Source organism: Dipodomys spectabilis, unplaced genomic scaffold (assembly GCF_019054845.1).
Source record: "Dipodomys spectabilis isolate Male_0828 unplaced genomic scaffold, ASM1905484v1 ptg000163l, whole genome shotgun sequence".
Classification (NCBI taxonomy): domain Eukaryota; kingdom Metazoa; phylum Chordata; class Mammalia; order Rodentia; family Heteromyidae; genus Dipodomys; species Dipodomys spectabilis.
The window spans coordinates 21079318-21092089 of NW_024870840.1; the positions used below are offsets into that span (position 1 = coordinate 21079318).

Consider the following 12772-nt stretch of genomic DNA (forward strand, 5'->3'; position numbering starts at 1 on the left):
ATATATATATATATATATATATATATATATATAATGTAAATTAAGATGCTGTCATCAGCTGGAATGTGGTGTACATGCCTGTAATCCCAGCTACTTAAGGAGGCTGAGGCAGGAGAATTGCTTGAGCCCATGAGTTTGGAGACCACTCTGGGCAACACAGTGAGACCTCATCTCAAAAATAAAAATAAAAAAAGATGTTGTCATAAACTTCTCTGACATTAGAGGGAGATATAAAAGGGCTGCATTTGCCAGGCACCAGTGGCTCATGTCTGGAATCCTAGCTGCTCAGGAGGCAGGCTAAGATCTGAGGCTCACGATTTGAAGCCAGCCCAGGCAGGACAGACTTTGAGACTCTTGTCTCCAATTAATCACCAAAAAGCTGAGCTAGTCTTAAGCAAAAGCAGCTCAGGGACAGCATCCAGGCCCTGAGTGCAAGCCCCAGGAATGGCACCACCACCACCACCAAAACCCTTAGGATAACTTCAGCAATAAAGAAACAAGCACTCTTTCCCCACAGCCTTGTACCTCAAGATGTTGCCTTGCAGTTCCTGTAAGTAACTATCAAAATAATTCCATTCCTGCCAGTGCAGCTGGTTGAGCTGGCTGAGTTTTTCCTTTCTCCTCTTCATGTTGTACAGGGACAGGTTGATGATATGAGCATAAGTTGGGACAGAGTCAGTGGATTCCATTGTCAAGGAAAAGTCTCAGACTACCAGCCCTGCTGTCCCCTTGCTTTTACTGGCCTATGCCTACTTCATGGGGAAAGATCCCCTGTTTCTTTCTGTGAGTTCTGCAGGATATACCTGCAATCCAAGCAAGCAATGGCCATTTGCCAGTTAGCCACAGAAGGATGTCCAGTCTGAGGCTAGGAAGGCAAATGAAATCTTCCCCTACACCTGTGGATGGCAGGAAGCTAGGAAATACCTCTTGAGAATGTCTTAAAAGTCTCACTATTACCACCAGGGCAACACCACCAGGTCCCTCTCCTTTCAGGCCTAAGGTCTCATTCTCCACCTTTCTTCCCTCCTCCCTTTACCCCTTCTTGATTGGTAGAACCTCAGCTACATTTTCTACAAGCCAAAGAACCTCAGACAAGATATGTTATCTTCTTTAGACCCACTTTCTTGTCTTATTGTAAGAGGTGTAACTGTACCTATTTCAGATGCTGATGATGTTGATGATGGTGCTAGTTGTTTAGCATCAAGTGGATGTTATTTATTTATTTATTTATTTTGTCGGTCGTGGGGCTTGAACTCTGGGCCTGGGCGCTGTCCCTCAGCTCTTCAGCTCAAGGCGAGCGCTCTACCACTTGAGCTACAGTGCTACTTCCGGTTTTCTGGTGGTTTATTGGAGATAGGAGTCTCACGGTCTCTGTTGCCTGGGCTGGCTTTGAACTGCGATCCTCAGATCTCAGCCTCCTGAGTAGCTAGGATTACAGGCGTGAGCCACCAGCGCCCGGCTTACCACCATGAATTTTTATAATAGGGAATAGATTAAGATACATGGAGCTGAAGAGCTGGACACCAGTGCCTCATGCCTGTAATCCTAACTGTTCAGGAGGCTGAAAGTCAAAGGATCATAGTTCAAAGCCACCCCAGGCAGAAAAGTCCACAAGATTCCATCTCCAAAAAAAAAAACTCAGCAATCAGGTCTGAAGGCTTGCTAGAACACCAGCCACGAGCAAGTAAGCTGAGAAGAAAAAAAAAGTAGCCAAAAGCAGGTCTGAAGGCATGGTAGAACAACAGCCATGAGCAAATAAGCTGAGCAAGTTAGTGTGAAGCCTTGTGTTCAAACCCTAGGACCAAAAAAACCCAGAAGATACTGAGTTGGAGCTTAAGCTGTGCACACTGACATCCTCAGGCCATGGATTGCTAAGCCAGAACTCAGGTCTGGGGTCATGCACCTCCAGATAGGCGTCATCCACTTCAGCACACTGACATATAGAGCATGGAGTGACACATGAGAAATTGTCACAATGCCACACCATGCATTGTTCTTGTTCTTCCTATGGACATGTAAATAATTTGGTGGACATGAAGCTCTCTATGTTAAGTCCTACCTAGCTGCTTGCAAAGGCTCCTGGGATGAGGAGCCCAAAGTACTGTGTCCCACGGAGCCCTTCCTCCTACTGCACTCATCTGCCTAACAGCCCCATGAGATGGGGTTTTATTTTTTAAATCCAGATTTTATAGATTGAAAAACAAATGAGACCTAGAGAGGAACTGGAACATATCTGAAATCACTTGGCTGGTTAGTGGTAGTGCTGGTGCTAGTGCTAGACCAGGAGATCAATTTGATTTCAAATAGAGCTTATATTCTGACTAACCTGGATGGAAAACTGCTAAAACACCAACATCTGCCACACGTTCTTTGTGGACACCTTAGGTCTGAGTTTTTGTTGTTGTTGTTTTGTACCAAATCTTGGAAGTCATGTGAGGATGACATTAGAGAAAAAACCTACATGGACAGCAGATCGCTACTCAGTGTACATTCCAGGATCAGTTTGCATCTGGGAAGCACTAACTAGTTTTTTTGTTTTTTGACAGTCCTGGGGCTTGAACTCAGGGCCTGGGCTCTGTCCTTGAGCCTCTCTGTGCTCAAGGCTAGCGCTCTACTACTCGAGCCACAGTGCCACTTCCAGCTTTTTCTGTGTATGTGGAACTGAGGAACTGAACCCAGCGCTTCACGCATGCTAGGCAAGCACTCTACCACTAAGCCACTTTCCCAGCCTGCTAATTAGTTTTTGAGAAAGAAAAAGTGCCTACATAGCCATTCATTCTGGGAGAGAATGAAAGGAGTTTTGTGTACTTGAGGGAAGTGTGTGTGTGTCTGTGTGTGTGTGTGTGTGTGTGTGTATGTGTGTGTGTGTGTACATACTGAGGATTGAACTTAGGCGCTCATGTTCTTAACTCTTTCTACTTAAGGCTGGGACTCAACCATGTGAGCCACAGCTCCACTTCCAGCTTTTTGCTAGTACTGAAGAAAAGTCTCATAAACTTTACTCTCCAAGCTGGCTTCATACCTCGATCCTCAAATCTCCACTTTCTGAGTAGCTAGGATTACAGGAATGAGCCAAAGGCACCTGGCTCTCATGGGGAAATTTGGCTTGCTCATCATCTCTCAGCCATTTTGGGGCCTAGATGTAAAGCTAAGATAAGGCAAGCTTCTGCCTGAGGGTCAAATAGATGGCTGTCTTTGTTGAGCAGTCACGGTGCCAGACTTTGCATAAAAGCCTGCATGTTCCCCCACCCCCTACTCCTTGGAAAGGACAGTGGGGCCTGTGGGACCAAGGATATGGGAGGGCTTTGGTCCATTCCCGTCGGGTTACCAGCATATCCTGGCCTTTATGGCACAGGGTAGCATGGTTAAGAAGATAGTACATGATCAGCGGGCTCTTTCCATAGAGGTTGAAAAGGCTGGGGGTCATCTCAGGATTTTTGCAGGCAGTGCAGGACTGAGGAAAAAATAATTTTTTTTTGGTCAGTTGTGGGGCTTGAACTCTGGGCCTGGGCACTGTCACTGTGCTCTTCAGCTCAAGGCAAGTGCTCTACCACTTGAGCCACAGTGTCACTTCCGGTTTTCGAGTGGTTTATTGGAGATAAAAGTCTCACGGACTTTCCTACCAGGGCTGGCTTTGAACTGTGATCCTCAGATCTCAGCCTCCTGAGTAGCTATAAGCCATCAGCGCCTGGCTGAGAAAATAATTTTTAAGAGATATTGCCATGTTTATAGCATATATTAAGAAACAGGCCTGGCTGGGTGCTGGTGGCTCAGACCTGCTACTCAGGAGAGTGAGATTTGAAGATCGTTGTTCAAAACCAGCCTGGGCAGGAAAGTTCATGAGACTCTTTTTATTTTTTTTGATCTGGTTGTGGGCCTGAACTCTGGGCCTGGGCGCTGTCCCTTAGCTCTTCAGCTCAAGGCTAGCGCTCTACCACTTGAGCCACAGTGCCACTTCCGGCTTTTTTTTTCTGCTTATGTGGTGCTGAGGAATCAAACCCAGGGCCTCATACATGCAAGGCAAGCGCTCTACCACTGAGCCACCTTCCCAGCCCCATGAGACTATTATCTTTAATTAACCACCGGAAAACTGGAAGTAGAACTGTGGCTCAAAGTGGTAAAGCACTAGACTTGAGTAAAAAAAATCTCAGGAATAGCCCTGAGTTCAAGCCCTATGACAGACATATATATATATATATATATATATATATATATTATATGAGAAAACAAAAACGAAATATGGTGGCTCACACCTCTAATCTCAGCTACATAGGAGATAGAAATTGGGAGGCTTATCATTTGAGGCCATTCTGGGAAAAAAGCTAATGAGACCTCATATTAGGAAGTGGAGATGTGACTCAAATGGTAGAGCACCAGTCTTAACTGAAAGAAAAAGCTAAGCAAGAGTATGAGGCAAGGGCTGGGAAGGTGGCTCAGTGGTAGAGTGCTTGCCTTGCATGCCTGAGGCCCTGGGTTCGAGTCCTCAGCACCACATAAGCAAAAAGAAAAAAGCTGGAAGTGGCGCTGTGGCTCAAGTGGTAGAGCGCTAGCCTTGAGCTGAAGAGCTGAGGGACAGCGCCCAGGCCCAGAGTTCAGGCCCCACGACCGGACCCCCCCCCCAAAAAAAAAAAAGAGTATGAGGAAAGGCTCAGAGCTCAAGTCCTAACACTAGCACAAAAAATATGAAAAGCTGATAACCTAAAAACTATTTCAAGTATTATAATTTGTTATAGTACTGAGGACTGAACTCAATATCTACCAGTTGGTAGGTAGTTTCTCTGCCATTTGAACTACTCTGCTAGTCCCTTTTTGTATTGGATATTCTTGAGATAGAGTCTTGGTTTTCAGAGCAAATAAAAAACTTTTTTAGCAAAGCACCGGTGGCTCATGCCTGTAATCCTAGGTACTCAGGAGGCTAAGATCTGAGGATTGTAGTTCAAAGCCAGCTAGGGCAGGAAAGTCTGTGAGACTCTTATCTCCAATTAACCACCAGAAAACTGGAAGAGGCGCTGTGGCTCAAATGGTAGAGTGCCAGCCTTGAGCTGAAGAGCTGAGGGATAGCATCTAGGCCCAGAGTTCAAGCCCCATGACTGACAAAAAAAAAAAAAAAATTAGAGTAACCTTTTTTAGAGTTCTTACCCTAACATTTTCACAGAGATATATTTCCTAGCCATGTCCCTCACCCCCTTTTTATTTTCAGTACTGGAGCTTGAACTCAGGGCCTTGCATTCTTGCTTAGCTTTACCACTCACTCAAGGCTGGTACTCTACCACTTGAGCCACACCTCCACATCTGGCTTTTTGGTGGTTAATTGGATATAAGAGTCTTTCAGATTTGTCTGCCTCAATCATCAGACCTCAGCTTCCTGAGTAGCAAGGATTATAAGAAGCATGAACCATGGGCCCCTAGCCAATCCCACAAACTGACAACGGGGATACTGGGGCTTGACCTCAGGGTGTGGGTGCTGTCCCTAGTTTTTTTGTTTTTTGCAAAAGACTAGTTCTCTCCCACTTGAGCCACAGATCCACTTCTGGATTTTTTTTTTTGGTTGTTTAGTAGATATAAGAGTCTCACAGACTTTTCTAACCAGGCTGGCTTTGAACTGCAATCTTCAGATCTCAGCCTCCTGAGTAGCCAGGATGACAGGCGTGAGCTGCCTGGCTTTCCTTTTAAACCATCTCTACTCTGACATTTCCAGTCATGAATGCTTACCTCTTTAAACATATTTACATATTCTCTGGCTTCTGATATTCTCTTGACTTGTCGTGTGGCTTTCCTCCAGACTAGGGTCTGACGACGAGGATATCCTGTCCATGTGATGTAGCATAAAAGTGATCATGAGAGTTAGCCAGGGATGATGAGGAAAAGCACAAAGTCAGTCTTAGCCACCAGTGAGTGAAGAAACCTGGATGCAGTTGTACCACTGCAAGATGCTACAGGATACAGCTACCATAAATCCTGTGATTTCACTTGCTTTTCATCTGGATAAACACATGGAGGCCATGTGTTTGTTTATATACTAATCTATCTGTTATCCAACAAATATTTGCTCAGTACCTACTATGATCAGGTCCTTGCTCAAATGCTAGAAACAGACTATCTCCAAGAACTTCCCTGTTTACTGACAAAGAAGAGGAAATGTAAGCAATAAGATAACACTAACTAGGATGACATGTTAGCACTCTACAGGATACAGTATGTCCACAGAACAAGGAAGGAGGAGCTAAAGTATTTCAAAATGCGAGGCAGCAACAGGAAGGAGGTTGCAAGTAAGATAGCAAAACAACTCTTACACAAAATATTGCTTTTTTTGGGAGGAGGGGGGAACAGATTAACAGAGAATGGTTTAAAGACCAGCAGAGAAACAACAGATCGTTCATACAGAACTTATTAAAATGATTGCCGTTCTCAACAATAACAATGAAAGGTAGCAGTGGAACAAAATCATCAAAGCATGGTAAGCAAATGTCTGCTCATTATGGCTGGAAGTGGAGCTCAGAGCAACACTTGCCTTGTAGGTGACAAGGCCCTAGGTTTGATTCTAGTGCCACACCAGAAACAAACAAAAACAACTGAAGCCAGACTTTTATACCCAGCAAAACTACCCTTCAAGGACAAAGAAAAACATTCAAAGAAAAACAAAAATTACTAAGAACTTACAAAGAAACATGTGATTAAAAGAAAAAAGACTAATAAAAAAGAGGGGGAAGAGACACAGAGAGAGAAATAAATATTTATGCACCATGTATGTTTTTTTTCCAGAAAAAAGAAAAATAATCCCAAAAGGTGACTCTTCAGTAAATAGGCAAATAAAAATATACTTTAACATTGATCATAGAATTTTATGATAATAATAATGTCATTTAATTGTGGTGTTTTGAAATAGGACAGGAAGGCCAAAAATAATGGACAAAGTACCACTAAAGTATAGATGGAAGAGATTGGGATTGCAGTACTCACAAATCTTTGCTTTATTCAGGAAAGGGCAAGGGTTAAGGTATTTACTTTTAGATGAAGTTAAATACGCATATAATAAAGAAGGATTTAGTCTTGGCCTCAGAGGGACAGGTGGCTCTTTGTCATGGGAGACTGACCTATGTAGGCTTAGTAGCCTCCCTGACCTCTACCTGCTAAATGCCTGAAGCAACTAATCACTATAGCATACCTGGGCTGCCTTCAAACCTTGATGTAGGATTATAGGCATAAAAGCCATGGCCACCCAGTAATAGAACTCTTTACAGAGGAAAATTGCCCTGTTTGAGACCCACTGCAACAAAAATATGTACAGAATGTTGCTGTTCCCATATAGAAAGACTAGTGTAAGAAAAAGAGAACCAACCGGGCCCCAGTGGCTCATGCCTGTAATCCTAGCTACTCAGGAGGCTGAGATTTGAGGATTACGGTTCAAAGCCAGCCCAGGCAAGGAAAGTCCATGAGACTCTTATCTCCAGTATACCACCAGAAAACCTGGAAGTGGCATTGAGGCTTAAGTGGTAGAGCACTCATCTTGAGCTGAAGAGCTGAAGGATAGTGCCCAGGCCCAGAGTTCAAGCCCTGTGAGTGACAAAAAAGAAGAAGAAGAAGAAGAAGAAGAAGGAGGAGGAGGAGGAGGAAGAAGAGGAGAAGGAAGAGGAAAGAAAGGAAGGAAGGAAGGAAGGAAGGAAAGAAGGAAGGAAGGAAGAAATTTAGCAAGGGTCTAGTTTGGGAAAGAAAATAGGATAGGGCACTGGTGGCTCACACCTGTAATTCCTAGCTACTCGGGAGGCTGCAATCTGTGGATTGAGATTTGAAGCCAGCTGGGACAGAGAAGTCCATGAGACTCTTAGCTCCTGTAAACTACTCAGAAAAAGCCAGAAGTGATGCTGTTGCTCAAGTGGTAGAGTGCTAGCCTTGAGCAAAAAGAAGCTCAAGGATAGTGCCCAGGCTGTGAGTTCAAGTCCCAGGACCAACATACACACACAAAAAGATTGAACTATAGAGCATACCCAGTGATTATGGAACCAAAGAAACAATTTCATACTCTCTTAAAATACTGTTTTTTACTAAGGCCTAGGATAGAAACCCCAGAAAAAAAGCAAACAGCCAATGAACCAGAATTTGGAAGGTCAATACTGAATTGCAAACCACCATTTCCCCTTGCAGAACTCAACATACCTTTGGTAGCACCCTGCAATTGCCAGCTTTCTTCTGTACTCAACTTGCCAGGAGGGAGTTTATCATTGATCAAATATGCACTACAAGACTTCAGGAAGAAAAAGAGCAAAGTCAGCAATACTGGTGGCACAAGGAACATGCAGCTCAAGGGTTTCTCAGTTTTAGCAAAAGAACACAAAGACAGAAAGCACTCATCTCCAATTAACCAGCAAAAAGGTCAGAAGTGGAGCTAGCCTTGAGCAAAAAGCTCAGGGACAGTGCCTAGGCTCTGAGTTCAATCCCTAGGACTGGCACAACAAAACACACGTGCGCAGGCATGCAAATGCACACACACACACACACACACACACACACACACACAAAAACAACAACAACAACAAAAAAACTTCAGCAGGAACCAAGCACTAGTGACTCATTCCTGTAATCACAGGAGGTTGAGATGTAAGGATCACAGTTCAAAGCTAGCCCAGGCAGAAAAGTCTATGAGACTCTTATCACCAAATAATAACAAAAAAGCGAGTAGTAGAGATGTGGCTCAAGGGTAGAGTGCTAGCCTGAAATAAACAGCTAATCAAGGGTGTAAAGCCCTGAATTCAAGTCCCAGTGATGGCACACATGCATTTAAAAAAAAAATCAGTGACTTTCAGAATTCCAAAGTTTTGGATCATTTCTGTTTCTGGGTAGAAGATGGAATCTCTCAGCTGGGTTCTTGAAATAACAGTTGGAAAGCTTTATGTGTTACAGTACAAAGGCAGGCGGTTGTGACAGGCAGTGTCCAAACACTGAGTAATATTTTCATCTGGTTCTCTGAGTGACAGCTGTCCCTGAGAAGCACCTGTTCCACTGTGCTCTGGGGTGGCATTTCTGGAGCCCCATTCGTATGGGCCAGGAGTAAATGATCATCATCAAGTCTAGAAAGCTTTGGTGAGTGCCTTCTATGTGCTGGGCCTGTGTCCTGAGATGAAAGAGCTAGAACAGTCCTGGCGGAGAGCAGAATGGGGCGGCTGAGGAGAAGATGATCCTGAACTTGAGGGAGCATGAGTCTGGAGAAGCTGCTGGAGGTGGGAGGTTAGGCAGGAAGTGACTCCATTGGTAAGATACCCGTGGAAGGTCATCGCAGGAAGTGATCCCATTGATGGATGCCCAGGGAAGGCAGTCACTGGGTAGGAACTGAGGTGGGACTATGAGGAAAAGGAAAAAAAGCTGCTGTAGTCAGAGGCTAAGAGTCACCAGCCTGAGCATCAGACTTCCCTAGTGAGGCCAAGGAGGCAGCTAGATAGCCCAATGTGAGCTCTGAGCAGGGCAGGGTAGACAAAGGCCTGGTATTGCTGCAATATGAGGGGTGTTTGAAGCCACCAGACCAGACAAGGCCACCACAAGGTCACTCTGGGAGAAGATGCAGACAGAGCGTGACAGGAGCCAACAGAGATGCTTAAGAATGGGGAGCTGGCTTAATGTTGGTGGCTCATATCTGTAATTCTAGCTACTAGAGGCTGAGATCTGAGGATCACAGTTCGAAACCACTTGGGTCAGAAAAGTCTCTAATTCCTCAGCAAAAAAAAAAAAAAAAAACAGAAGTGGAGGGATGGCTCATGTAGTAGAGTATCAGCCTGAGCAAAGAAACCAAGCAAGAGTGTGAGCCCCTGGGTTCAAATCCCAATATACACAACACACACACACACACGCACACACACACATACACACAAAGGTGTACACACACACAGAATGGGCAGCCAGTGAGGAAGAAAGGTGCTCTGGCAATTAAAAAAAAATTGGTGTTAATGTAGATCATGAAGAACAATCTACTTTTCCCAAGAAACTAAAAACAGCTGGGCTCTGGTGGCTCACACTTGTAATACTGACTACCCAGGAAGCTGAGCTCTGAGGACTGATGATTGAAGACAGACTGGGAGGAAAAGTCGGTGAGACTCTTATCTCTAATTAACTACCAAAAAGCCAGAAGTGGAGCTGTGGCTCAAAGTGGTATGGCACTAATCTTGACCACAAAAGTTCAGGGACAGAACCCAGGCCTTGAGTTAAAGCCCAGGACCAACACACACACACACACACACACACACACACACACACACACACACACACACACACACACACACACACACACACACACACACACACACACACACAAAATAATAATAAATTTAAAAACCCAAACCTAACAATCTACCATATGATTCAGATGATTCAGCAACCACATTTCTGGATACCCATCAAAAGGAAATGAAATTAGCACAATAGTTACCAGTGGGCTGGGAATATGGCTTAGGGGTAGTGTTTGCCTAGCATGCATGAGGCCCTGGGTTCAATTCCTCAGTACCACATAAACAGAAAAAGCCGGAAGCGGTATTGTGGCTCATGTGGTGGAGTGCTAGCCTTGAGCAAAAGAAGCTCAGGGACAGTGCCCAGGCCCTGAGTTAAAAACAAACAAACAAAAACAAAACAAAAAACAAGCCAGGCACCAGTGGCTCACGCCTGTCATCCTAGCTACTCAGTAGGCTGAGATCTGAGGATCGTGGTTCCAAGCCAGCCAGGGCAGGAAAGTCTGTGAGACTCTTATCTCCAATAAACCACAAGAAAAACCAGAAGTGGTGCTGTAGCTCAATTGGTAGATCACTAGCTTTGAGCTAAAGAGCTGAGGGACAGCGCCCAGGCCCAGAGTTCAAACCCCACAACCGACCCCCCCCCCAAAAAAACCCCAACAAATCAGTGCTCCCATGTTTATTGCTTTGGGGTTCACAATAGCTAGGGTATAGAATCAGCCTACTTGGGCACCAACAGGGCAGGAGAAGCAGGAATGATGGATGACAACCAGATTGCAGGCTTCCATGAGGGTTAATGGAAGAAAAATGCAGAAAATATCTTATGCAGCCTCCTCGGCGCTCAGAGGCTGGCTCCAAGTCTGTGGCCACCCCTTTCTGAGAAAATAGGGTAGAACCAAGCAGGGGAGCCCCCTGGAGGTGTGGTTCAAATGACAGAATGCCATGTGTATGAAAAAACCAAGTAAGAGCAAGAGGCCTTGAGTTCAAGCCTCAGTACCAGCACATACACTCAGAGAAAAAATGAGCTGGTGGAGGGGGGCAGGGGGAGTGCAGGGGTACGGGGAGCCAATGCTGGAGCAGCCCAGGTCTCTTCAGTTTAGGGGCTCCTAAGAGTTCAGGTCTGGGTCTCCCCACTTACCTGAGCGTGGATGTTTTTTTTCTGGCCTGACTTGAGAGAGGTTTTCTTTAAATTGAAGAGAGAAAATTCTCTTCCTAAGAAAGGGGACAGGCTGTTATTTGGTTTCTTCCCCGCCTCTCCTCCCTTCCCTGCCTCTCCTCCCTTTCCCTCTCTTCCCCATTCCTATTCTTCCCCTGGTTGTGATTTTTTGATTTTGCACTCATCCAAGGGGCAAACCTCTTACATTTCCACCCCTCCCCGCCCGCCCACCCGCCCCTGCCCCAGCTCAGTGTGCAAACCTCTGTGGTACAGTTATATTGTCTAAATTGCCCCCTGGTTCACAGTGCTCCCTATCCTGGACACACAGCCTACCATAGCAATGACACATTGTAGACACCTCTCACTGGAGATTTGTGTGTGTGTGTGTGTGTGTGTGTGTGTAAGCATACATGAGTGCCAGCACTGGCACTTGATTTCAGATCCTAGGCCCTGTCCCTGAGTTTTTTTGCTCAAGGTTTGCACTCCATCTATTTGAGCCACTAGTGCCACTTCCAGTTTTCTGAGTGTTAATTGGAGATAAGAGTCTCAAGGACTTTCCTGGCCTGGCTGGCTTTGAACTGAGATCCTCTGATCTCAGCCTCCTGAGTCGCTAGGATTACAGGTATAAGTTACTGGCACCTGACTCCCTTAGCTTTTTTTGCCTAAGGCTGGAGGCCTACCATTTGAACTTCCAGCTTTTTTGTAGTTAATCAGAATAAGAATCTCATGACTTTTCTGCCCAGGCTGGTTTCACTCCTTAATCTTCAGATCTCAGCCTCCCAAGTCGCTAAAATTACAGACCTAAGTCACTTAAAACCTACTATTTGACTATAAAATTTAATTCCTCACATCTCAATAGTCACATCATAGGGACTCTAACTGCAGTTCACAAACATGGACGATGTACTCATTTGGAGATCCATGAGAACCGGGCTTGGGGACACAGATGTTATAACCTTCGGTTGCCTGGGTTAGATGGTGGTTGGGTGTGGCAGGGACGTTGGCTGGTATCTTACCTTTTGCCTGCCGTTTTCTGTGATTCAGTAATTCCTCTCTCCGGAATCTCTCTGGATCCAATTCTGAATAGTCCCACTCCTTATAGCTCTGTATACGAGGATATGTCCCTAAAAGAAGTTGAGAATGATAGTGGACATTTCTGCTAAGTAGACCGAAGCCTCAAAATTACACCTGGTTCTAGGGAGGCTGTGCTTCAAGACTAGCCCTGCCCACAGTGGCCTGAATACTTTACTTCCTCTCTATAGGGCTTTGTTTTATTTTATTATTATTTTTTGTGACAGTACTGAAACTTGAACTCCAGGACCTAGGTGTCATCCTTTAGATTTTTAATTTTTATTGTATTTTATTTTTGCCGGTTGTAGGGCCTGAACTCTGGGTCTGGGCGCTG

The 12772-nt window shown here is 45.0% G+C and overlaps 2 protein-coding genes across 2 annotated transcripts in view; both read right to left on the reverse strand.

Annotated features, from left to right (window-relative positions):
- The window catches only part of Josd1 (Josephin domain containing 1), a 312495-nt gene that overhangs the window by 249452 nt on the left and 50271 nt on the right, over positions 1 to 12772 (reverse strand). The window lies entirely within an intron of this gene.
- Positions 1 to 12772, reverse strand: part of Fam227a (family with sequence similarity 227 member A) — a 42872-nt gene that overhangs the window by 11620 nt on the left and 18480 nt on the right. Inside the window, 6 exon segments of the mRNA XM_042693054.1 lie at positions 526 to 678; positions 3297 to 3454; positions 5713 to 5807; positions 8155 to 8242; positions 11350 to 11423; positions 12384 to 12491. Of these exon segments, the coding sequence (XP_042548988.1) occupies positions 526 to 678; positions 3297 to 3454; positions 5713 to 5807; positions 8155 to 8242; positions 11350 to 11423; positions 12384 to 12491 (676 nt within the window).